Source organism: Erpetoichthys calabaricus, chromosome 16, assembly GCF_900747795.2.
Source record: "Erpetoichthys calabaricus chromosome 16, fErpCal1.3, whole genome shotgun sequence".
In the NCBI taxonomy this organism is placed as follows: Eukaryota; Metazoa; Chordata; class Cladistia; order Polypteriformes; family Polypteridae; genus Erpetoichthys; species Erpetoichthys calabaricus.
In genome coordinates this window covers 48399834-48427819 of record NC_041409.2, presented here as the reverse complement: position 1 = coordinate 48427819, position 27986 = coordinate 48399834, and the positions used below count along the sequence as shown (strand labels likewise).

General features: G+C 42.8%; 1 protein-coding gene across 1 annotated transcript in view; it reads left to right on the top strand.

Annotated features, from left to right (window-relative positions):
- LOC114666875 (tetratricopeptide repeat protein 9A) overlaps positions 1 to 27705 on the top strand; it is a 34458-nt gene extending 6753 nt beyond the window's left edge. The window contains exons 2-3 of the mRNA XM_028821909.2: positions 15793 to 15975; positions 27157 to 27705. Of these exons, the coding sequence (XP_028677742.1) occupies positions 15793 to 15975; positions 27157 to 27227 (254 nt within the window). The 3' untranslated portion in view covers positions 27228 to 27705. The remainder of the gene's footprint in view (positions 1 to 15792; positions 15976 to 27156) is intronic.
- The last annotated feature ends 281 nt before the right edge of the window (positions 27706 to 27986 follow it).

Here is a 27986-nt window from a genome sequence, read left to right as displayed (position 1 = left end):
AACTTGTATGTGTGTAAATCAGAGACCGTCTCTATGCTATTCCACAGTCCTCAGAGACTGGAGTTAAGACAGCTACAGTATTTCTGACTGTTAAATGCCAAACAGTAGCACAGTTTTCTCAGATTTGTTTTCCTCCATTAAATTCACTTTTCAATGTAGTTCAATTTTTTCTGTGCCTTAGGGCTATGACATTGCTTCATTAGTGAAAACCTCCTTTTCCGTTACTTCAGTTGTCTGCAAATAGTCAAGAATTTCCATTAGTCAGTCATCCAGTCAATGAGTAAATCCAGCTTTATAAATGGCGTAGTGGTTAAAGCTTTGGACTTCACGCTGAGGTTGTGGGGTCCAGTTCAGTACGGTCACCGTGTGACTATGAGCAGGTCAATTGATCTGCCTGTGCTTCAGCGGCAAAAGAAAAAAATGATGTAGCAACTGTACCTGAAATGTTGCAAAGTGCCTTGGATAAAGGTGACAGTGAATTAATAAGTAATTATGTATTACTGTATACAGCATATAATATCAACCTTTAAAAAAAAAGTGAGTGTGTGTCTCTTTGGTTGCTATATCTCTGTTATACGCCATTTGGTGTGAGATTTGTAAAAGCAGTGCTAATGTTTGTGATGCACCATGTGTTGGAATGACAAATGCAGTACATTTTATTAGTATTTCTTCTTCTTTTGGCTGCTCCCGTTAGGGGTTGCCACAGCGGATCATCTTCTTCCATATCTTTCTGTCCTCTACATCTTGTTCTGTTACACCCATCACCTGCATGTCCTCTCTCACGTTTTATTAGTACATTCATTATAAATTACATTCCAATTGATGGTGCACTGCAAACATCAACGCTGAGGTCTATGTTGATTACTTAGATTTCAACCCATCTTAGACAGACAGCACAGCTGGTATATTTTATTTATACAGTACATTCGGAAAGTATTCACAGCGCATCACTTTTTCCACATTTTGTTATGTTACAGCCTTATTCCAAAATGGATTAAATTCATTTTTTTCCTCAGAATTCTGCACACAACACCCCATAATGACAATGTGAAAAAAGTTTACTTGAGGTTTTTGTAAATTTATTAAAAATTAAAAAATTGAGAAAGCACATGTACATAAGTATTCACAGCCTTTGCCATGAAGCTCAAAATTGAGCTCAGGTGCATCCTGTTTCCCCTGATCATCCTTGAGATGTTTCTGCAGCTTAATTGGAGTCCACCTGTGGTAAATTCAGTTGATTGGACCTGATTTGGAAAGGCACACACCTGTCTATATAAGGTCCCACAGTTGACAGTTCATGTCACAGCACAAACCAAGCATGAAGTCAAAGGAATTGTCTGTAGACCTCTGAGACAGGATTGTCTCAAGGCACAAATCTGGGGAAGGTTACAGAAAAATTTGTGCTGCTTTGAAGGTCCCAATGAGCACAGTGGCCTCCATCATCCGTACGTGGAATAAGTTCGAAACCACCAGGACTCTTCCTAGAGCTGGCCAGCTATCTAAACTGAGCAATCGGGGGAGAAGGGCCTTAGTCTGGGAGGTGACCAAGAACCCGATGGTCACTCTGTCAGAGCTCCAGAGGTCCTCTGTTGAGAGAGGAGAACCTTCCAGAAGGACAACCATCTCTGCAGCAATCCACCAATCAGGCCTGTATGGTACAGTGGCCAGACGGAAGCCACTCCTTAGTAAAAGGCACATGGCAGCCCACCTGGAATTTGCCAAAAGGCACCTGAAGGACTCTCGGACCATGAGAAAGAAAATTCTCTGGTCTGATGAGACAAAGATTGAACTCTTTGGTGTGAATGCCAGGCGTCACGTTTGGAGGAAAACAGGCACCGCTCATCACCAGGCCAATACCATCCCTACAGTGAAGCACGGTGGTGGCAGCATCATGCTGTGGGGATGTTTTTCTCTGGCAGGGACTGGGAGACTAGTCAGGATAAAGGGAAAGATGACTGCAGCGATGTACAGAGACATCCTGGATGAAAACCTGCTCCAGAGCGCTCTTGACCTCAGACTGGGGCGATGGTTCATCTTTCAGCAGGACAACGACCCTAAGCACACAGCCAAGATATCAAAGGAGTGGCTTCAGGACAACTCTGTGAATGTCCTTGAGTGGCCCAGCCAGAGCCCAGACTTGAATCCGATTGAACATCTCTGGAGAGATCTTAAAATGGCTGTGCACCGACGCTTCCCATCCAACCTGATTGAGCTTGAGAGGTGCTGCAAAGAGGAATGGGCAAAACTGGCCAAGGATAGGTGTGCCAAGCTTGTGACATCATATTCAAAAAGACTTGAGGCTGTAATTGCTGCCAAAGGTGCATCAACAAAGTATTGAGCAAAGGCTGTGAATACTTATGTACATGGGATTTCTCAGTTTTTTTTATTTTTAATAAATTTGCAAAAACCTCAAGTAAACTTTTTTCACGTTGTCATTATGGGGTGTTGTGTGTAGAATTTTGAGGAAAAAAATGAATTTAATCCATTTTGGAATAAGGCTGTAACATAACAAAATGTGGAAAAAATGATGCACTGTGAATACTTTCCGGATGCACTGTATATATCAAATTTAAATTTATATATATCTGTATTTATGAAACACACCCACGCACAGTCTTAATGACAGAGTTTTCATAGAGATACAATAAATGGAATTGAATAGCATCAGAACGCCATTGTAAGCAGTTGTATTACAGTATTAATATAGTTATGAATGTAATACTATTATTGTATTTCAATAATAATTTATGTGATGTATATATTTTGGTTATGTTAGCTTAGGGCAGGTCAAGTGTATACTGCGGCAAAAAGGACAGAGAGGCACATCTTTGTATGTTGCTGTTGCTCGGCTTGGTTTTCACTGCACACAGAATGCAACAACAAAGACACAATACCTTGAATTCAAAGTCAGCAAGGAGAAAATGACATCAGACATAGAAGGACACACACCTGACCCCTAAATATACACTACCAGGCATAACAATGAAATTGACTAACAACTCTCTGGTCAGAACCATCAACCATGTACAATGTAATTTATTTTATATATATATATATATATATATATATATATATATATATATATATATATATATATCCTGCCTTGTGCCCTGTGTTGGCTGGGATTGGCTCCAGCAGACCCCCGTGACCCTGTGTTCGGATTCAACGGGTTGGGGAATGGATGGATGGATATATACTGTATATACAGTAGACCCCCGCGAAGTTGTGGTTCAGAGTTCGCTACCTCAGTCATTCGCGGATTTTTCCTTAGAACCTAACTAATAATTGTTAGCGGAAACTGCAAATATCCTCCAAAATTTTTATGTCTTTTTTCGTGGCAATACTGCACTGTAGAGAGAACAGGAAGCAACTGTAAAGGAAAACACAACTTGGGATGGTGAAAGTAGCCAATAGAATTTGAAACTGCAACTCCAAGCAGTCCCTGCAGTGGTTCTAATTGGTTTTCTGCTGAGGGTGCTGGGGCTATTGGGGTCAAAGGATGTCAGCGCGGCTTTTAAAAAGGGGGCCAGTGACCAAAAGAAAAAAAAAAAGTTTTTGTAATTTGTGTTTCAAGTTCCTGTCTCTCTGCCTGCCTTCTGTTGGGTTACTTGTACTTATTCGTTTTGTCCTGGATTGTTTCGTGTTTGGCATCTGCATTGTCTGCCTGTGTACATGAGGACTGTAAGTGGATTCATGGGCATCCTGCAAAGAAAGAAGTGCTCCTGAATCCGTCTTCACCATTTCAGGAACTAGCAGTAGGACTAAGTGGCAATTTAATGCTTAAAGCTCCAAGATGCCCTCAAAATGCTCTGCACCTTCTAAGGCTTCTGGCAATGAAAACGCGCTTGCAAGAATTACAGTACATATAGCGGTAACATTGGAATTTTACATTCTAGCACTGCGGGAGACATAGCAGTACAGTACTGTGCAGTAGACGGGTTTACCTTTACATTCTTTTTTTTAGGTAATGTATTACGCTGAGTTTGAAATTAAATTAAAGTGTTTTGGGGGCATATTTAGGGTTTAAACTATAAAAATAGGCATTTTTTTAACCACGTCCAAAATTCGTGGTTTTTCACAATTCACGGGTGCAACGTAACCCCCGCAAATTTTGGGGGTGTACTGTAAATATATATATATTATTTATAATATTTATATATACTATAATTTTTATAAATTCTCAAATCCACTGTGGTGGCATACAGAGACTAAATTATAAAAATTTTGTCACTGTCCAAATACTAATGTATGTGGCTGTATATATGAATAATAATAATAATATTAATAATACATTTTATTTATATAATGCCTTTCTCATGCTCAAGGTGCTTCATAGAGTCTTAGAAAAAACAGCAGGGTATACGTAACTTTAGATACAATTGTTTTCTTGAATAAAACAATTAAACAGATAACAAAGCATTAAATAGGATAAAGGACAATAAACCAGAGTAAAATACTAAAACCTAATTTGTGATATAACAGATACACAAATGATCCTGAGCATCTGGACAGAGAGGTAAACTGATAGAAAGGGCAGAATGTTAAATTAAGTTAAACGAATTCCTGAATAGATGAGTTTTAAGTTGTTTTTTAAAAGAATGAATGGAGTCAGCTGATCTAATTAATTTCGGGATGTCATTCCAAAGTCTGAGTGCTATGGAGCTGAAGGCCCTGTCACCCATAGAGTGCAGGTTAGTGTGAGGAACATCAAGATTACCAGAATCAAAGGACCTTAGTAGGCGAACAGGAGCATAGTGATTTAGAAGGTCACTGATGTAGTCCAGTGCAAGGCCATTTAAAGCTTTGTAGGTTATTAAGAGAATTTTATATTTCAATCCTGTAAGACACAGGGAGCCAGTGAAGGCGAAGCAGGATGGGTGTGATGTGCTCACTGTTGCTGGTTCGTGTAAGGACTCTTGCAGCAGAGTTTTGAATCAACTGGAGCTGTGATATAAGATTAGAAGGGGCACCTGCCAGCAGCGAGTTACAATAATCGATGCGGGATGTGATAAAAGCATGGACAAGTTTCTCAGCATTAGAAAAGGAGAGGAATGAGTGAACACGGGATATGTTACGGAGGTGAAAGTAAGAAAGTTTCTTAATGTGGTTTATGTGGGCAGAATAAGAATCAAAAATGACACCAAGATTCCTTGTATCAGAAGAAGGTCTGATGAGATCACCGTCAAGAGTGACTGAAAAGGAGCTCATGTTCTTAAGTAGCGCTTTAGTGCCAATTTGCAGGAGTTCAGTTTTGTTACAATTTAATTTTAAAGAGTTCTGCTCCATCCAGGTTTTAATTTCACTAAGGCAGGTTGTGAACTGAGAAAGCTCTGATGAAGTTCCACTTTTAACATTGAAGTAGAGTTGAGTATCATCTGCATAAAAATAACCCAGTCCATAACTACATATAATATGGCCAAGGGGAAGCATGTAAATACAGAAGAGAAGAGGGCCGAGGACAGAGCCCTGAGGGACTCCTTGTGTGACTGGCGCTGAGCTGGATCTGCTGTTGCCAAGACTAACAAACTCTTGCCTATCAGGCAGATAGGACTTGAACCACTGGAGGACAGTGCCAGAGATACCCAGCGTGTTCTCCATTATGGACAGTAGAATGTCATGTCTGAGGTCTAACAGAATTAATATGCTGGTTTGTCCAGAGTCTGCTGCCATAAGCCATATATATATCTGTTCAAAAAAATTGAAGAAACACTTTGAAAACACATCAGATCTCAATGGGAAAAAAATCCTGCTGGCTGTCTGTACTAATATGGACTGGGTAATGTGTTAGGAATGAAAGGATGCCACATCGTTTGATGGAAGTGAACATGATCAACCTACAGAGGGCTGAATTCAAAGACACCCCGAAAATCAAAGGAAAAAAATGATGTGGCAGGCAGGCTAGTCCATTTTCCTGAAATTTCATTGCAGCAACTCCAAATCATACTCAGTGGTTTGTATGGCCCCCACGTATTTGTATGCATGCCTGACAAAACACGGCCGGGGGGGGGGGGATGGTTCATGTACCTAATGAGACGACGGGTGGTGTCCTGGGGGATCTCCTTCCAGATCTGGAGCAGGGCATCACTGAGCTCCTGGACAGTGATGCACAACCTGGTGGCATCAGATGGACCGAAACATAATGTCTCAGAGGTGTTCTATTGGATTGGGGTCAGGCGAGTGAGCGTGGGGGCCAGTCAATGGTATCAATCCCTTCATCCTCCAGGAACTGTCTGCATACTCTCGCCATATGAGGCCGTGGATTGTCGTGTACCAGGAGGAACCCAGGACCCACTGCACCAGCACAGGGTCTGACAATGGGTCCAATGATTTCATCCTAATACCCAATGGCAGTCAAGGTGCCCACCGTTGTCTAGCCTGTAGAGGTCTGTGCATCCCTCCATGGATATGCCTCCCCAGACCATCACTGACCCACCACCAAACCGGTCATACTGAACGATGTTATAGGCAGCATAACATTCTCCATGGCTTCACCAGACCCTTTAACGTCTGTCACATGTGCTCAGGGTGAACCTACTCTCATATGTGAAAAGGACAGGGCGCCAGTGGTGGACCTGCCAATTCTGGTATTCTATGGCATATGGCAAATGCCAATTGAGCTCCACGATGCCCACTAGAGGACATCGGGCCCTCAGGCCACCCTCATGAAGTCTGTTTCTGATTGTTTGGTCAGAGACATTCACACCAGTGGCCTGCCTGTTGGAGGTCATTTTGTAGGCTCTGGCAGTGCTCATCCTGTTCCTCCATGCCCAAAGGAGCAGATACCGGTCCTGCTGATGGGTTAAGGACCTTCTACGGGGAGCCCTGTCCAGCTCTCCTACAGTAACTGCCTGTCTCCTGCAATCTCCTCCATGCCCTTGAGTCTGTGCTGGGAGACGCTGACCTTCTGGCAATGGCACATATCGATGTGCCATCCTGGAGACGTTGGACTACCTGTGCCAGCTCTGTAGGGTCCAGGTATCGCCTCATGTTACCAGTAGTGACACTGATCATAGCCAAATGCAAAACGAGTGAAAAAATAGTCAGAAAAGATGTCAATGGCCTCCACTTGTTAAACCATTCATTCCTGTTTTGAGGGTTGTCTCATTGTTGCCCCTCTAGTGCACCAAAGCAGCTGAAACTGATTAACAACCCCCTGTGCTACTTAACTCGCCAGATCAATAGCCCAAAAGTTTCATTGACTTGATGCTACACTCGGATTAAAAAGTGATCCTTTCATTTTTTTGAGCAGTATATATATATATATATATATATATATATATATATATATATATATATATATATACAAACATACAGCCTTGTCCAAAAGTAAGTACACTCCAAGTGTAAAACGTTCTTTCTTTTTTAACATTTGTGGGTATATTAAGATTTGATCTTTATTTAAACATAATCATTAGATATGATAAGATATATTCAAACATCCGGCGCCGCCGTGAGTGGCAGCCTTTTCAGCAGCTCTGTGTATGACTGTATATGTATGTGCATTTTTCTACTTTTATTTTTCTATTTTTATTTATTGATCACTCCTATTACTTTATTTTATGTGGATTTGTTCCCTGGACACACTTACTTTTACAACATGGGCATGGATTTTTACACGCCGAGACTCGTCTATTCAAGTACTCAACTTCGAGTGCTGAGAACAAATGCCAGTGCCGGTGTGGTTCCATATTTACCCGACGAGGTAAGAAGGCGGTATCGTGGCAGCAGAGCCGGCACTAAGCTAAAAATGAAGCGGCTTGTGAGAAAGTGGCGTTTTAAGCCTTCGGTGCCTTCTGTTATTCTGGGGAATGTGAACTCAATCTCAAATAAGATCGACGAACTGGCTGCGCTGGTGAAAAATGTCAGAACCTACAGAGAATGCAGTTTGTTGTGTTTCTGCGAAACGTGGCTAACTAACACCATCCCAGATGCTAATGTGGAGCTACCCGGGTTTAGCACAGTTAGAGCGGACAGAGACGCAAGTACCTGTGGGAAGCACAAAGGAGGAGGACTCGCTCTCTATGTTAATACACGGTGGTGTAACTCTGGACATGTTAAAGTCAAAATCTCCATTTGCTGCAGGGACATTGAACTGTTGGCCATAAGTCTGCGTCCCTATTACTTCCCCAGAGAGTTTGGACACGTCATTGTTGTCATCGTGTATATTCCTCCTCGGGCGGACGTGGAGCTAGCGAGTGACATCATCCATTCTGCTGTTGCTAAGTTACAAACGCAGCACCCCGAGGCACTTGTGCTAATCGCTGGAGACTTTAACCATGTGACGCTGGACAAAACATTACCTGCATTCTCCCAGTATGTGGACTGCAACACCCGGGGAAATAAGACTATTGATTTACTGTATGCAAACGTTAAAGACGCATACAGTGCCACCCCGCTGCCTGCGCTTGGGAAAGGAGATCATAACCTGGTTCTGCTTCAGCCTCACTACAAACCAAAAGTGAGAGTCCTACCTGTAACCACACGATCATTCAGGAAGTGGACCCCGGAGGCTGAGAATGCTCTGAGACAATGTTTTGGAACTACAGACTGGGATATCCTGCAGGGATCACATAGTGAGAACATTGAGGAGGTTGTTGACTGCACTACTGACTACATCAACTTCTGTATGGACATTGTAGTTCCAGTAAGAACTGTACGCTGCTATGCTAACAACAAGCCATGGATTACAAGTGACATCAAGGGCCTTTTGAACCAGAAGAAAAGAGCCTTTAAAGACGGTGATCAGCATGAGCTCAAGCGTGTGCAGAAGGAACTCCGAGTCCAGCTCAGGGCGGCGAAGGAGCAGTACAGGAGAAAGCTGGAGCAGAAGTTGCAGAACAACAGCATGAAGGAAGTGTGGGATGGGATGAAGATCATCACTGGCTGCAGCTCGAAGCGGGGTACCACCATCGAGAGAGACGTGAAGAGAGCAAACCAAATGAACATCTTCTTTAACAGGTTTGACCACCCTAACCCACTCTCACCTCGGAGTACTGCACTCTCTACACATCCTTCTGCTGATACCAACATAGGAGAGACATCCCCACCCACAATTACAGCAGCGCAAGTGAGCAGAGAGCTGAGGAAACTTCGTGCCAGCAAAGCAGCAGGTCCAGATGGAGTATCGCCACGACTGCTGAAGGTCTGTGCATCAGAGCTAGGGGGTCCTCTACAGCGCATCTTCAACCTGAGCCTGGAACAGGGGAAAGTCCCGAGGCTTTGGAAAACATCTTGCATCACCCCAGTCCCAAAGATATCACGTCCTGGTGAGCTGAATGACTTCCGGCCTGTCGCTCTAACATCACATGTGATGAAGACCATGGAGCGGCTGCTGCTTCACCACCTGAGGCCACAGGTCCAACACGCCCTCGACCCTCTGCAGTTCGCATACCAGGGGAAGGTGGGAGCGGAAGATGCCATCATCTATATGCTACATCGATCCCTCTCCCACTTGGACAGAGGCAGTGGCGCTGTAAGAATTATGTTTCTAGACTTCTCTAGCGCCTTCAACACCATCCAACCTCTGCTCCTTAGGGACAAGCTGACAGAGATGGGAGTAGATTCATACCTGGTGGCATGGATCGTGGACTATCTTACAAACAGACCTCAGTATGTGCGTCTCGGGAATTGCAGATCTGACATTGTGGTCAGCAACACAGGAGCGCCGCAGGGGACTGTACTTTCTCCGGTCCTATTCAGCCTATATACATCGGACTTCCAATATAACTCGGAGTCCTGCCACGTGCAAAAGTTTGCTGACGACACTGCTATCGTGGGCTGCATCAGGAGTGGGCAGGAGGAGGAGTATAGAAACCTCATCAAGGACTTTGTTAAATGGTGCGACTTAAACCACCTACAACTGAACACCAGCAAAACCAAGGAACTGGTGGTGGATTTTAGGAGACCCAGGCCCCTCATGGACCCCGTGATCATCAGAGGTGACTGTGTGCAGAGGGTGCAGACCTATAAATACCTGGGAGTGCAGCTGGACGATAAATTGGACTGGACTGCCAATACTGATTCTCTGTGCAAGAAAGGACAGAGCCGCCTGTACTTCCTTAGAAGACTGGAATCCTTCAACATCTGCAGTAAGATGCTGCAGATGTTCTATCAGATGGTTGTGGTGAGTGCCCTCTTCTACGCAGTGGTGTGCTGGGGAGGCAGCATTAAAAAGAAGGATGCCTCACGCCTGGACAAACTGGTGAGGAAGGCAGGCTCTATTGTTGGCATAGAGCTGGACGGTTTGACATCCGTAGCAGAGCAACGGGCACTCAGCAGGCTCCTATCAATTATGGAGAATCCACTACATCCATTAAACAGTGTCATCTCCAGACAGAGGAGCAGTTTCAGCGACAGACTGCTGTCACTGTCCTGCTCCACTGACAGACTGAGAAGATCATTCCTCCCCCAAACTATGCGACTCTTCAATTCCACCAGAGGGGGTAAACGTTGAACATTATTCAAGTTATTGTCTGTTTTTTACCTGCATTTTTTATTACTCTTTAATTTAATATTTTTTGCTGCTGGAGTATGTGAATTTCCCCCTGGGATTAATAAAGTATCTATCTATCTATCTATCTATCTATATTTCTATCTATCTATCTATCTATCTATCTATCTATCTATCTATCTATCTATCTATCTATCTATCTATCTATCTATCTATCTATCTATCTAGATACAAGTGAAGGAATAAAAAAAACAAACAATGAAAGTTTGTCATAGCAATAATGTATTCAGTGAAACATGATCAGATATGCCTTATGCATGTGTGGAAAAAGTACTAGCTAGTATTGCCCCCTCAAGTCGCCATTTCCTCTTAACTGTCTAGAAATCTCTAACATCGACTGGGAGAAAGTTTTTCCCATTCTATAATGCAGAATTATTCCAGCTGTGTGAAGTTTGAGTGGTGTCTTGCATATGAAGCCCATTTCCAATGCCCCATCCCCACCTCCATTCTACCCATCATCTTAATGGGATTCAGATCCAAGCTTTGACTCTCATTTGCTTTCCTTTCAGCCATTCCTTGGTCCTAATTTTAATTCTTACTTATTTTGTCTTTTTTCTCTTTCTTCATCATGTAAAGCACTTTGAGCTACATTATTTGTATGAAAACGTGCTATATGAATAAATGTTGTTGTTATTGTTTACTGGTATGTTTAGACTTATTGTCATTCTGACCTTTGGTTGCCTCAACCTTCTGACAGATGGGCTCACATTATCCTCAAGCATCCTATGGTACAATAAAAAAAATTCCTATTAGTTCTGTGATGGTCCGCTACCCAGGCTGTGATGCAGCAAAGCAGCCCCAAACCAGAACATTTCCACCACCATGTATTATAGCTGGCATCAGGTTCTTGTGGTCAAAACCTGTCTTTGGTTTTTACCAAACATGTTTTCATGTTCTGTGGCTTAATAACTGTATCTCTGCTTTGGCAGTCCATGGACCATTGTTCTAACAGTCCTGGGGCCTCATGTATAAACGGTGTGTATGCACAAAAATGTTGTGTACGAACGTTTCCACGCTCACATCACGACGTATAAAAACTAAACTTGGCGTAAAACCACACACATATTCACGGTATCTAAAACCCTGGCGTACACAAATTCTCTGCTCGGTTTTGCAAACTGGCGGCACCCAGCGTCAAAGCAGTGTTTTTGTTCCAGTGTGGTTTCCCTTTCTTTTTTAGTTCCACATCCCTGACACGGCTTTATCAAATACACTGAAATTAACAGCATATTGTTTATTAGTTTAAGGCATCTGATTGTAATTAACCTGTAACAATATAATGGTCCACGGAATGGCCAAACTATTCCAAGTACCATAGCTGCTTTACCGTTGTTACTCTCACTGCACCTTCTTCTCCTTTCAGCTGCTCCCGTTAGGGGTTGCCACAGCGTATCATCTTTTTCCATATTACTCTCACTGCACCACTCAGAGTATTTATATCACTGTATCTGAGTGTGGCATCACAGCTCTACAGCTGCTGATCGGAAAAAGAATTATCGGTATACAGCATCAAGCACACGCTGCTTCAGCCATGCTGCCCATTTGAACTGCTCTCATGCGACATACGCTTCAGAGCCTTTCCTGTACGGACCTCGTGGTTCAGAAACAGTTTCATCCCAAGAACTATAAATGCACTCAATCAGTCCATCAAGTGCTCCTTGTAGAACTGTTTGTACTTATAAGTACAATTACCTCACTGTAAACTTGCGATACAGTTATAATATTGCACAACCTGCGCCACTTCATAAAGCGCTGTTGCAAGCGGCTGGGGGTGGTACCCAGCTGGGACGCCCAGAAGGACCGGAGGAGGTATTACGCCTCCTCTAGACCACGAGGGGGCAACTGCCCTGGTGGCTTTGGGGACCACGGGAACAGAACTTAAAAGCTCAACCCTATAGGGGCCTGTGGTCACCGCCAGGGGGCACCCCGATGCCTGAGGAGCCCTGGCCCTCAGCACTTCCGAGTGTGGCCACACCGGGGAGTGCCGGCAGGCACTCATTGGGAGGCACTTGGAGCACATCCGGGTGGGTATAAAAGGGGCCGCCTCCCTCCATTCGAGGGCTGGAGTCGGGAGGAAGAGGATGGAGCTCGGAGGAGAGGAGTGGAGGCGGTCAGGAGAAGAGAGGCATTGTAAAGAGGCCTGGACTAAGGGTGATTGGTGCTGAGGCACTGGGTTGTGCGTGCTACACTTTATGTAAATAATAACGAATAAACGTGTGTTGGTGTTTGAACCTTTGGTGTCCGCCTGTTTGTGTCTGGGCTGCTTTCCACAGAATGTATTTACATATGATGACGATATCATTTTTAAGATGAAATGCAGCAAAATATGTTTATTACATTATACAGATAAAATGTTAACATCATTTAAATAATCTATATTGTTAATAATTAAACATGTGAAGACACGGTGTCACAGCATTAGCAAGGAGCTGGCGGTTCACGGATTGTATACAGATAAAATGTTAACATCATTTAAATAATCTATATTGTTAATAATTAAACATGCGAGGACACAGTGTCGCAGTGCTAGCAAGGAGCTGGCGGTTCACGGATTGTTCCTGCCTCGCGCCATATTCTTGCTGAGGCTGGTGTGACCCTGGAAGGATAGATGGATAGAATAATTAAACATGTACTACGAAGATATTTCAAGGTTCCTTAAAAGTTTTGAAGAATCAGCGTTCTCAGCTTACAGATGACTTAACGTCTATTACAGAGCTGATTGTGTGGCGATTGGTTACTTGGAGAAAGAAAAGGAAGGACAGGAATTGGTTAGTACGTTTGAAAGAGACAGTACTGCTGCAATAAATTATTTAATCGAAGGTTGCGCACGGCGCAGCAAGCATCTTGTGGGAGGCAGGAACAATCTCTGGACGGGGCGCCAGCTCGTCGATATCACTGCGCCACCGTGTTCCCATATTTAATAACGTGCTTTAACTCCTGTCATCATGAAAATGATATCACGTATACAGTAATCCCTCCTCCATCGCGGGGGTTGCGTTCCAGAGTCACCCGCGAAATAAGAAAATCTGCGAAGTAGAAACCATATGTTTATATGGTTATTTTTATATTGTCATGCTTGGGTCACAGATTTGCGCAGAAACACAGGAGGTTGTAGAGAGACAGGAACGTTATTCAAACACTGCAAACAAACATTTGTCTCTTTTTCAAAAGTTTAAACTGTGCTCCATGACAAGACAGAGATGACAGTTCTGTCTCACAATTAAAAGAATGCAAACACATCTTCCTCTTCAAAGGAGTGCGCGTCAGGAGCACAGGCTGTCAGAAACAGAGAGGAAAGCAAACAAATCAATAGGGCTGTTTGGCTTTTAAGTATGCGAAGCACCGCCGGTACAAAGCTGTTGAAGGCGGCAGCTCACACCCCCTCCGTCAGGAGCAGAGAGAGAGAGAGAGAGAGAGAAAGAGAGAGAGATAGAGAGACAGAGAAAAACAAAACAGTGAAAAATCAATACGTGCCCTTTGAGCTTTTAAGTATGTGAAGCACCGTGCAGCATGTCACTTCACTAGGCAGCTGCACACAGAAGGTAGCAACGTGAAGATAATCTTTCAGCATTTTTAGACGAGCGTCCGTATCGTCTAGGTTTGCGAACAGCCCCCCTGCTCAATCCCCCTACGTCAGGATCAGAGAAACTCAGCACAAGAGAGGGAGAAAAGTAAGCTGGGTAGCTTCTCAGCCATCTGCCAATAGCGTCCCTTGTATGAAATCAACTGGGCAAACCAACTGAGGAAGCATGTACCAGAAATTAAAAGACCCATTGTCCTCAGAAATCCGCGAACCAGCAAAAAATCCACGATATATATTTAAATATGCTTACATATAAAATCCGCGATAGAGTGAAGCCGCGAAAGGCGAAGCGCGATATAGCGAGGGATCACTGTACATCTCAGTATTTTAGTTATTCAGAGAGCTGTAATATCACGAATGTAATGGATTCTGTGTCCTATTGGAGGAAGAGAAAGCCGGTTTAAGAAGCACTATGTGCACATAGAAGATCAAATACAAAACAAAGCATTTAACGTGCTACTTTAATTACGATGTGATTTGAGAAACTGGTTAATTAAACGATTTTAAGATGAAGTTTATGATGTTCTACTTTAATGACAAAATAGACTACGTAATTAAAGTGGAAATTTCGAGATTAAAGTTGACATTTTGTGCTTTTTCCCCACTGTGGGCCTTTTAGTTTTCTCTGTACCCTAATAAGCTTTCAGATGACACTCAGACGGTGGGCTACGAGTCGCCTTTTCACGGCAACATTCATATCTGACAACTTCTTTTTTATTTCGGGCATTGTGCGACTTTGTGAACTTGAGCTTTCGAGTTTCTCTGACATGCTATGTCAGTCGATTAGCTTCCTTTTGTTGCTTATATAACTGTTTAAACCAACAAATAGTAAGTTTTTCCTTGCCTCCACTTGGTATTCGCTGAAATTCTTCTATTTTCCCATTGTCTTTTCACAGAACGCTGAGCTTAAGGGCTATTTATATTGCTTTGCATATTCAAAGAGGCGTAATTCTGGGAGGAGTTGGGGCGGGACAGCAAGCGCATGCACAAGCGTTACTTTTCACGCTGATCGGGATTTATGTAGCAGAAGAATGTGGAAGTTTGCATACGCACAGATTCCTGCATCTGGATTTTTCTGTGCGTAAGCACATTTCGGCTTTTGTGCTTACGTCATGTTATAGTGCGAATTCTACACACGCCGTTATACATGAGGCCCCAGGGGCCGATTGCTCACTTTGTGCAAGGTGGTCGGAAGTGGACTTTAAGACAATCAGGCAGGCTCGTTCACTAGCGGTAAGCGAAAACAATGACAACAAAAAATAACTTTTAGTTGTTTGTTGTTAAAATGCAGTACAAATCTATAATAAAAATACAAATATTAAGTTTTAACACACGTTGTATACTGTACAGTACAGATCGATAGGAGTTGAAGAGAGGTAGGTTAGGTCTTCATATGTAGGCTACCTGATAGCATAAACAGCAATATCAGCTGACAGAGAACAATGGAAACAAAAATTAACTTTATTATTTTTAAAATACACAAGACATCTGTAATAAAATACAAATATTAACTTAGAAAAGTATCTTCTTATGTTCAAAGAGCTGTACATGTTTGCTATAGGAGTTGAGGGTTGCATTGTGTTCATTGGGTCCCAAGGCTAACTTTGCTGGACTTACGAACAAAGTGGACTTGCAAATACGCACTCAGAATGGAATTTGCCTGGACTTACTGTGACCCATTTCTGCTTTCTCCCCTCAGCTTGTATGCTGCAAATGGAGTTGGTCAACTATGAGCGTGTAAAGGAGTATTGTCTTAAAGTGCTAGTGATCGAAGAAGACAACTTTCAGGCATTGTACCGCACAGGAGTGGCCTACTATCACTTGAACAACTATGAAAAGGCCATGATCTACCTAAAGAAGGCCAAAAAGCAGCAACCCACAGGTCAGTTTCAGATCATTTCAATTTTGTTTTCATGATGAAATTTTTATTGCTAAAATGAAAAGGAGTAAAAATGAATCCAACAATGACTAATTTTTGGGCTATTGTAAGAACAAAAACACGGCTCCACTGGTGCCCACTCACCCCACTTCACTTGAGACAGCTCTAACTATAAAGGTACACCACGAAAACAGTTGGCAGGTACCTGGCACAAAAAAAAGGAAAGCTGGACAGGAGAAACTGCTGCATGGAGCAGACCCCATCCTGTTCCTGACCAACTGAACAGCATGACTCCAGTTGTGGACAGTGTACCTCGAAGAGTCGTTGATGAGAGACAAAATGTAAATTTCAAGAAGGTTAAGATTATAAAATGAAGACTTCCAGATTGCCTAATGAGATCAGGAGGTTTCAATGAGAGGCTAAAAGTAACATACCTACAACTAGCCATCCCCTGCGGCTCCATCCGCGTAGTAGTGAAACAGGACAGTGAGGAGGGCCCTGTCTGGCTCCTCACTCCTGATGTCACGCTTCCTCCTCTCCTCGGTCTGTAGCCTCTGTTACGGATTAGCACAAATATATTATTCATGCAAGCAAACTAGTATTCTTAGCGGGATGAGTGAAGTTGCAAAATTAAGCGGAATGTTCAAGCAAATTATAGAATAAAACTCGATCTAAATCCATTAAGTAGTTCTCTCTTTTGCTAGCTAAGCGGAGGTAAGGAACGCCCCGAGGCTGGCACATGAGTGAGGAGGGCCCTGTCCACATCACCTGGGCTGGTGTATGTCTCTCGGATTCGCACAAATAAATCGGTACTGCAAGTGAACTATGATACATAACGTAATGAGAGAAGTCGCAAAATCAACCGGAATGGTCAAGCAAATTATAGAAAATAAAAACCCAATCTACAGTGGTGTGAAAAACTATTTGCCCCCTTCCTGATTTCTTATTCTTTTGCATGTTTGTCACACAAAATGTTTCTGATCATCAAACACATTTAACCATTAGTCAAATATAACACAAGTAAACACAAAATGCAGTTTTTAAATGATGGTGTTTATTATTTAGGGAGAAAAAAAATCCAAACCTACATGGCCCTGTGTGAAAAAGTAATTGCTCCCTTGTTAAAAAATAACCTAACTGTGGTGTATCACACCTGAGTTCAATTTCCGTAGCCACCCCCAGGCCTGATTACTGCCACACCTGTTTCAATCAAGAAATCACTTAAATAGGAGCTGCCTGACACAGAGAAGTAGACCAAAAGCACCTCAAAAGCTAGACATCATGCCAAGATCCAAAGAAATTCAGGAACAAATGAGAGCAGAAGTAATTGAGATCTATCAGTCTGGTAAAGGTTATAAAGCCATTTCTAAAGCTTTGGGACTCCAGCGAACCACAGTGAGAGCCATTATCCACAAATGGCAAAAACATGGAACAGTGGTGAACCTTCCCAGGAGTGGCCGGCCGACCAAAATTACCCCAAGAGCGCAGAGACGACTCATCTGAGAGGTCACAAAAGACCCCAGGACAACGTCTAAAGAACTGCAGGCCTCACTTGCCTCAATTAAGGTCAGTGTTCACGACTCCACCATAAGAAAGAGACTGGGCAAAAACGGCCTGCATGGCAGATTTCCAAGACGCAAACCACTGTTAAGCAAAAAGAACATTAGGGCTCGTCTCAATTTTGCTAAGAAACATCTCAATGATTGCCAAGACTTTTGGGGAAATACCTTGTGGACTGATGAGTCAAAAGTTGAACTTTTTGGAAGGCAAATGTCCCGTTACATCTGGCGTAAAAGGAACACAGCATTTCAGAAAAAGAACATCATACCAACAGTAAAATATGGTGGTGGTAGTGTGATGGTCTGGGGTTGTTTTGCTGCTTCAGGACCTGGAAGGCTTGCTGTGATAGATGGAACCATGAATTCTACTGTCTACCAAAAAATCCTGAAGGAGAATGTCCGGCCATCTGTTCGTCAACTCAAGCTGAAGCGATCTTGGGTGCTGCAACAGGACAATGACCCAAAACACACCAGCAAATCCACCTCTGAATGGCTGAAGAAAAACAAAATGCAGACTTTGGAGTGGCCTAGTCAAAGTCCTGACCTGAATCCAATTGAGATGCTATGGCATGACCTTAAAAAGGCGGTTCATGCTAGAAAACCCTCAAATAAAGCTGAATTACAACAATTTTGCAAAGATGAGTGGGCCAAAATTCCTCCAGAGCGCTGTAACAGACTCATTGCAAGTTATCGCAAACGCTTGATTGCAGTTATTGCTGCTAAGGGTGGCCCAACCAGTTATTAGGTTCAGGGGGCAATTACTTTTTCACACAGGGCCATGTAGGTTTGGATTTTTTTTTCTCCCTAAATAATAAAAACCACCATTTACAAACTGCATTTTGTGTTTATTTGTGTTATATTTGACTAATGGTTAAATGTGTTTGATGATCAGAAACATTTTGTGACACAAACATGCAAAAGAATAAGAAATCAGGAAGGGGGCAAATAGTTTTTCACACCACTGTAAATCCTTTAAGTAGATCTCTTGTGAAAAGTGGACAGACATACAGACAGATTATATATATATACAGATGATAGCAGTCATTAAAAACCTTAGCTGGGACAGAGAAGGGGATAGTGAGGAAACAGAAGAAATATCCTGGAGAAAAACTTGAGGGGACAAAGGAATCAGGAAAGAAACAATCGTAGAGAGGGATTCAGCCACAAAGCACCAGACAGCTGCAACTGCAGGACTATGACTCAGTACCACGCCCTGCCACTGTGCATTCATTGCCCCAACAGCACTATCTTGTTCTATTCTTGGTTCTTCCTTTGGCAGCGGTCCTAGCCAAAGTCACCACTCTAGACAATAAACAAAAGAACAGCAGCAGATTTAAAACAGTGACAACATTTTTCCACTCCGGAGCCACAAATCCTTTCCTAGACTTGCTTTGTAATTTTTTTTTTTTTTGTTTTTAACTTGTAAAGTTCATTAAAGACATTTGGGAAATGTCTTATTTCCTAACTGCACTGCACATCTAAATCAAACAGTAATTGTTGACTCCTGAGACATTTAATAAAGATATTCTTTTGCATATGCTATTTATTTATTAGTGGCATTTTCCCCCCTTTAGGCTTGCATAATCAGTGGCAACCAAAGTGTCCCGTAAGGTCGGTAACATGAAGACAACCAGCTGCTCTGTCAGACTTGGGAGTATTGATCTTGTACACAGTTTTGTTGAGCAAAAAGGACAAATGCACAAGCCTTCAAGTCCATGCTGTTCTGCTCTCACCTGCCCCAGAATCCTACTGCAGCTCCTGAGGGGTAAAAAGGCCACAAATCAGCTGGAATCTGATCTGATTTAGCATCTGATAAATGCATTTTACTCTGTTGGTTTTCTACACACAAGTATGGATTGCTATTAACAGTTACAGACAAATATACATACAAATACACAGTACAGTCGGCTTTCTGTATCCGCAGGGGATTGGTTCCAGGACTTCCAATGAATACCAAAATCCACAGATGCTCGAGTCCCTTATATAAAATGGCACAGTAATCTGCTCAAAAAAAATAAAGGAACACTTAAATCGCACATCAGATCTCAATGAACAAAATATTCAAGTGGAAAATATGACTGAGTAATGCTGTGTAATTCATTGAGAATAAAATGACACAACAGAATTGGAAACCAAAATCACCAACCCATTGAGGGCTGAGTCAACATCACACTAAAAATCAAAGTTAAAAATTGAAATCAAAGGCTGATCCAGTTTGTGTGAATTTCATTACGGCAACTCCTAATGTGACTCAGTAGTGTGTATGGCCCCCTCACGTGCCTGTATGCTCTCCCGACAACGTCTGGGCATGCTCCTGATGGAGTGGCATCCTGGGGGATCTCTTCCAGGACCTGAATCAGGGCATCAGCGAGCTCCTGGGCAATTTGTGGCACTATTTGGCGGTGTCAGATGCACCAATACACAGCGTCAATTTGATTCAGATCTGGTGAACACGTGGGCCAGTCAATGGCATCAAAGCCTTCGTCATCCAGGAACTGCCTGCACACTCTGGCCAAACGAGGCTGGGTATTGTCCTGCACCAGGAGGAACCCAGAGCCCACTGCACCAGTGTAAGGTCTGACAGTGGCTCTAACAGCAGTCAGGGTACTGTTGCTTAGCATTTGGAGGTCTGTGCAACCCACCGAGGATCTGCATCCCCAGACTATCACCGACTCCCCTGCCAAACCAGTCATGCTTGATTTTGTTGCAGGCTGCATAATGTTCACCATGTTGTCTCCAGACTCTTTCACGTCAGTCACATGTGCTCTTTGTGAACCTGCTGTCATCTGTGAAGAGACCGGTGTGCTAATGGTGGAGATGCCACTTGTGGTATTCTCTGGCGAATGCCAATCAAGCTGCACAGTGATGGGCTGTGAACACAGGTCCCACTAGAGGACATCTGGCACAATTCTGGCAGAAACATGCACATCAGTAGCCAGCTGGAGGTCACTTTGTAGGGCTGTGGCAGTGTCCCTCCTGCTACTCTTTGCTCAAAGGAGTGGATACCGGTCCAACTGCTCGGTTAATATCCTTCTACCGCACTGCCCATCTCCTGACATCTCCTCTGTGCTCTTGTGACCTTTTTTGCAACGACACATATGGTTGTGCCATCCTGGTGGAGCTGGACTACCTGTGGTGCCTGAGGTACTGCCTGTTGCTACCAGCAGTGACAAGGACACTAGCAAAACACAAAACTAGAGAAAGATCAGATAAGAAGGATAGGGAGAGAGCAATTGTCTGTGGTCACCATTCTCTTTTTTGGGGGGTGTCTTGCTGTGTCCTTTCCAGTGCCCCTGTTGTCACTTTGATTTTCACCAATGCTGGTGAGGTTGATTCACAATCGCTTGTGCTTCCTAACTGGACAGACTGATATCCTTGAAGCTTCATTGACTTGGTGTTAGACTGTGAGGATTAAGTGTTATATAACTGCACATGTTTCCATATACTGTAAATAATTTGTAGTTTACCTATAATACCTAACACAACATAAATGCCATGTGAATAGTTTTTGTACTGTATTGTTTACTGTGTATTGCCTACAGCAAGCGACATGCCACTTTTCAAAAGAACTATGATTTTTATTGTCTCGTCGTTAGCCTTTGAAGGAATGCTTTGACCACCTAATCGCTTTTTAGGAGCCATTTTTTTTTCCACAGAAACAAAGGGTGCGGTCAAAGTGACGTCAAGTCTTACCGTTGGGATTGCTGACTGAACAGCTTTTGTCTGAAGAAACGCAGGGCAGCACTTGTCATTGTGCACGCAGGTGTCAATAATAATGGTTTTGCCCAAAACTTTAGCACTTAATATACAGCGTACTGATTATCTATCGACAGTCTGTGAGTGTCCAAGCCATTTCTAGCCTGCACAGCTTTTTGCTCTCACGTACAGATAACCTCACCTGAGTTTAAAGCCGCTGCCCTGGCCAGGTGTCTGTGGTCCGATGTAGAAACTCACTTTGACTGGCTTTAGGGGGAGCAACGATTTTTGGGAATCTGATTTCAGTTTAACATTTTAACTATTGGTTGTTAAGTCTTCTTTGTCCGAGTGCCTTAATTTTCCAGAGTACACATGTTATTTATATGTCCTGTTTAAGAGTTACACCACTGTGGGAAGTGCAAAGATGGAAATTCTTTTGTACTTTGGCAACTGGTAGCACTTAAGAAGCTGATGTAGGATATGTGAGTAAAAAAGAGATTGACTTTTAGGTGATTGCCGGAGAGCAGGGGTCGATCCATCTACAGAGCAGAGCAAGCAGGGCCGTTCTTAGGTTTTGGGGGGCCCTAGGCACGGAGCGTAGGTAGGGGGCCCCGGAAGGGGGGGTCCGCCCCCCCCCCCCCGGAGCTGAGGATAAAACTGAATTGTGAAGTTGCAAAATGGACCTCAGACGAGAGATTTACTTCCCTGCCACTAGTGTTAAGGCTAGAACCTTCATCTTTGCGAGCGACAAAGTTCAACAGAGCTTCTCTTTGTGAAGCAATAAAAGCCTGTTCAGCGGCTTTTGTCTTACGTTTAGCAGCACCAGACTGATGAGCTCACTTCATTTTCAAACAGGGAGGACAAAATCAAGTTGCGTTATTAGCTAATGATTACTCACTTGTACATACAAAAATACTGATGGTACAGTAGACCAAAGACCAGTGTTCTTGATTATATTAGTGCCAGATAGAACTCGTGAACATGTATACACAGACTAATGATAATGCGACTAGTCGATGGAAAAGATAGCCTACATGTATAATTATAGCAGAGCAGATGGAGGGACGGAGCAAACCACCCACTGTCGAGTCACATTGTGGAATGGTTTTTATCTTCCCAGCTTCCACTATTTATAGTGTGATCGATTTATCGCGCAGATGCTTGGAGGCAGGTGAGGTGGATGATCAGTGCCCTCCCACTGGGGCCCCATCCACCACTCCGTCACCTCGATTCTGCCTGTCGTCGTCACTGTTTCCTCTTTGCTTGCGCCTAACCATATTGATAATTCCGCCACCAGAGAAAATTTGTGCTTCTGAAATATATGGACCTGTAAGTTTTTGGCTATTTGGTTAAAAAAAAGCACCCGGCGGGGCCCCCTTCCCAGTGGGGGCCCTAGGCGGTCGCCTAGTTTGCCTATGCCTAAGAATGGTCCTGGAGCAAGGGTGCTTTGTGTGAGCAGAGCTAGCCAACTGAAGAGCAGTGTGGTGGCTTAGCAATTGTCTGCCATGTAGGAGCTGCAAGTTTACTCCTGTGAGCCATTTTATTCAATACCCATGGAGGAAGGCTACAGCAGGGTACACCTACAAATCACTTTGTTCACGTGGATTTAACATAGCGCTCAGCCCATGGCAACTTTAAGTTTTGCTTTATGAATCTTTCTAGATTTTGACATAAACCTGTAGATATGAAGGGCTGACTGTGTATACTGTAACCAAGTACCTCATTTGGATGAAGTATCTGCATGATATGATGATGGACTATGCATATGTGCTGTCTGTTTCCCATATCTTATGCATGGACTGATTAGACACACAATAAATCACTGCGGAGAGCATGTACTAGAAAAGCATAGGAAAGTTTAGGGTGAAGAGTACCAAGTAATTGATTATAAGATTTGCTGAGCTGCTTGGCTTGAAAAGGGATGTCACAAGATACACACTGAGATGACTGTCAAGGGTAAACACTGATTAATTGAAGATATGAGAAATAAAGTAGGACCTGGACAGGGTTGGTTGAGGGCCATAGACCACCATGAGGATGAGAATAGGGAATCCATTCCTGGATGGGTTTATCCATTTCCGGGAATTCGGGAATCCCACATTTCATTCCCGGTAATCCCGGGCATGACACAGTGCACGGGCATCTCACATGTGAACGGTTTTAGAACGACCGACACTTATTTTTAATAAAACTACTGCAATATGTTGACACAAATAAAAGACTAACCTTATCTACAAGCAGTTCATGCTGTCATATAAGTACATGTATCTTTAGTTGTGGTAATAAGAGCATAGAAAGCACAACGTCCTCACTGGTAGCGCAGTGGTAGTGCTGCTGCTTTGCAGTAAGGAGACTGTGGAAGATTGTGGGTTTGCTTCCTGGTTCCTCCCTGTGTGGATGTGGAGTACTGAGAAAAGCGCTATATAAATGTAATTTATTATTATTATTATTAATGTGTCCAGCGTGCAGTTGTCCAGGCAAGAACGCACCTTCATGCAGAAGTACGCCAGCCGCTGAGAAAGCACACTCTGCCTCCACTGAAGTAGGCAGAACAATCATCAGATACTGATACACTTGTTCTAAACAACGCCTGCGCTTGCCGTTGCTCTGAAACACCGCCATTTCAGCTTTTACTGATACATCCAGTTTCTTGTCATCATTCTGTGATGGCAAGTTTCTTGGCACAGATAATGCGGATGCAACAGACTGAAGCATTGCAATTTCAAGTTGCTGTTCAAAGCTGTTGTCTGATGAAGTACAAGCTGCAGCAATGGCGCCACCTTAATTATTTTCAACTATAACTCTGTTATTTCTTGATCAATTTTTACACGCTATATATGCGAGCTTGGCTGTTCCTGTTTTCCCGGGAATTACAGCAGTTTAATTCCTGGGAATGCGGGAATGAAAAATGTCCAGGAATTCCGGGTTCCCGGTAATCGTTAGGGAAATCGTTAGGTAAATCTAGGGAATGTGAATGAGAAGCACTGCTATCCATCCAGGTTGTATTCAGGGTAGATGTTACACCATTGCATTGCTTCAGCTTTAGGCACATTTTAGGATACCCGCGGTAAAGATTTACAATGAGTGAATAAACAGTTGTATCAACTGCCATGCTTGATTACTGCACACCCTGCTTATAGTCTCTGAGCAAGTTAGTGATGAATGACAGTCAATCCTGGTTTGGTCACTATGTGGTTACCATCATTAAAAAGAAATTGCAGTTGGACACCTGACCAATTGACAAACGGAAAAGGGGGAAGTTGGGGAGATTAAAACGGAGGTGGAATCCCTCTGTGCCAGAAGCAAAACACCACAGTTACCCGCCACATGCCCACAGGAAATGTGGCAAACAGGTGAATTTTGGAACTCTTTTTTTTTGTGGGTTTGAGTGTGGGTTAGGTGCAAGTAAAAAAAACAATATACAGGCAGGTCTTGACTACAATTCACATAAACACAATGTTTCTTTTTAACTGAATTTCAATTAGTTTTCATTTAGAAATTTGTTTTTTTATTTACAAACGACAGGAAATCATTTTGTATGAGTAGCTACAGAAAATTACACAGCAATCATTAAAGGTTAAGCATATACTTGGCATGACGAAGAATAATATCTAGCAAATAGATTAATATCTTTATTAACATTTAATAATGTTATATTTTAAAATATTTAAACAAGAGAGGAAGAGAGTGACTAATAAATACTTACCATTTAAAGGGAAGAAAGTAGTACAACCAGATGTTGCTCAGGCACATTTATGACCCTGCTAGTCAGGTAAGACCTTTTATTAAGTGCTGTTGAGTCGTCTGTGCTGAGAAGGGGGACAGCTGACCAGGATGGGCCAGGTGTGCAGAGACACTTTACATTCTATGAGCCATTACTCCCAAGAAGAAAGGCTGGTAAAGTAAAATTTATGGCACCCGTTCCCCCCTACAGAAGGAAAGCATCGACTGGAATGGGGCGATGTCTGTCTGAGCTAAATCACTGAGTGTTTCACTCTGGAAGAGGCATGTCAAGGACCATTAAAATTGGATGAATGAGGCCTGCAAAGCCATGTACTCTCTTCTCCCTCTGTCAGCTGCCTTGTGCAGAAAGGCCATGTCGACTGTTTCCACCCTGAAGAGTGCCCATAATTCAACATACTAAGGCAGAGAATCACCTGGTAGCAAGCATATGGGTGCAGGATGAACTGATTATTACTTGGTTGTAGTACTAGGGTGTTGTACCATGTTAGCGATTATGAATGTAGAGAAAAGCCAAGCAAAATGACACCTTTTATTGGCTAACTAAAAAGATTACAATATGCAAGCTTTCGAGGCAACTCAGGTCCCTTCTTCAGGCGAGATGTAATACAGAAACTGGAGTTTCCTATGTTTATATACACACTCTAGGACAAGAAACAACATTGGTAAATCTTTAAATGAGAAATTTTAAATGTAAAAAATTAATAGATTCATTCAGGCTAGGGTTAATTTAACAAGAGAGAAAAGAACAATGTATGGTCAAGATCTTGGGATAAGATAACTGTCCAGGGAACTCCAGTTTCTGTATTACATCTCGCCTGAAGAAGGGGCCTGAGTTGCCCCAAAAGCTTGCATATTGTAATCTTTTTAGTTAGCCAATAAAAGGTGTCATTTTGCTTGGCTTTTCTTTACTTGGTTGTATTATTTTAACCAACATTCATTGTACTCTGTTATTTTGGGCATGTTATCTTAAATGCAATAATAAAGGGGTAACTTTCTCCCCTGCCTGTTCTAGTAGTCTAATTGTCTGAGATTACAGATATAAAAGAAAGGGTGAAGTGCTGAACTGCATTAGCATTAGTTAATCCTGACAGTGTGCCAGGAGTATGGTACTGTATTGGGGACACTCTTACAATCTGCATAATAGCGAGTATTCAGGGAAGAACAGAGTCACCCAGGCACCCATACATGAAAAACACTCTGTTACCATTTCCAATCATTTTTTGCTTGTGTCTGCATGTCACCGAATGTATCTGGTGCTGGATGTGGCCATGCAGTAAGCTCTATCACATGTAAGCTGCTAAGAGAGCTTGTAACAGTTTTAAGGTTTAATATGTTGTAGTGGACAGCAGACCTGGGGCAGCAACAGTCACCGTCACTTCAGAGCGTTACACTGAAATGCTAGAGAACATTTTGTGGCCCCAACTGGAAGAAATGGATGTGGTGGATACCTGATTTGAACAGGATAGATCAACAGCTCATACGGGAAATGGCAGAACAAGTCACACTAGCGTTCAGAAATCATTTTGAAGAGTGTATCACTAATGATGGCCACCAACTTGAAGACATCATTTTTAAAACTGAGTGAAAAAAAAATCCATTCTGTAAACCTTTCTTGTGTCGTAATGAAATGTATTTTATCTTATAGCGTTTTTGCAGAATAAACATTTGAAATGTGGTACTTCTTTTTGGCTCACCCTGTACATTAGTTGTGCTTTTCCTGGATCCAACTGTGCTACAGTGTCTTGGGGGTCTGTGGGTGCGTATGGCCGCAGAGCTGTGAGATTGCAGGATGTCTGTTGTGGAGGGATGCCAAGAGAGAGCTTGAAGGTGAAGGTGACAGTAGGTGAAATCTCAGGTGAGAGAAAAGGAGGGGTCAGGATCATGGCAGATCGGGTGCTGCAGGGAGGAGGATTGGCAGTCGGGGATGATGCCCTTAGTGGAGCGGTGGCACTCTCGTAGATTCTTGCAGATGCTGAGGGACGGCGATGGAAGAAGGGAGCAGGGCTCATGGGGTCTTCACGGATGCCAAGGGATGGCGATGGGTAAACAAGCCACTACGGGTTGACCGTGCTAGTCAGTTAGAAAAGGCATGTTGAATGAGTACTTCTTATTATTCAGTGCTGGGTTGGATCAACCTGGATTTCCCTTCTGAAGTAACTTTGACCTTTTTGCTTTTTTCTTACAGATACAAACATTATCCGGTATATCCAGCTGGCAGAGTTTAAACTGAGCCGCTGCTCTCAGAAGGAGAAATAACCTTAATCGGGTTATCGCACAGGTTATTACGAGGCTATTACATATCAGTTTGAGCTTTTTTTGATGTCTAAAGAGAAGAATTGGTGTTGATAGAACATGTTGGAAGGAAGATGTGAACTTGTGAATTCAAAAGAAGAGACCATGGTTATTTTCTGTTTTTGCAATTTGCACTTGACAACATGAGAAATGACATTTGCATGCAATCTTTTTGAAAAACTAAAATTTTTTCCTGGCCAGTCCACTGTTGCGGAGCTCTGTCATCATTTTTTTAAGGGACTTAAAATTGTTAGCACTATATTTTATTTCTTTAATACTATGGACACTTTTATGTTTCAGTTGTTTGTGAAATCTGTTTATTACATTAATAAGAGGATTTTTTTTTATGAGATATAGATTAAACTTTTGACACTAATGGGTGCTTACTAAATCTTATTATGAAAACTGTATTGTTTGAATAAAGGGGCATCTCAGAAAATGTGCAATTTGTTTTGTTAAGCTAACCTGTTATATCTGAAGATATCAGGAGCAAAGATGTGTCGGTGGTATGGCGACGAGGCTGGAAACTGCTAAGTGGAGCGGACCTGGAAACAACAGGGTTGGGCAAACCATAAGCCGTTTTTAGATTCTACAACTTTCAATGGGCCGAAGGCGAGTTCGGGGATGGGACTCAACTCAAATTTCAGGCAACCTGATTCACTGATGAGCGATCACAGGTTCTGTTGCTGTCCCTCTTGATTGATTCATGAGTTACATAAGGTT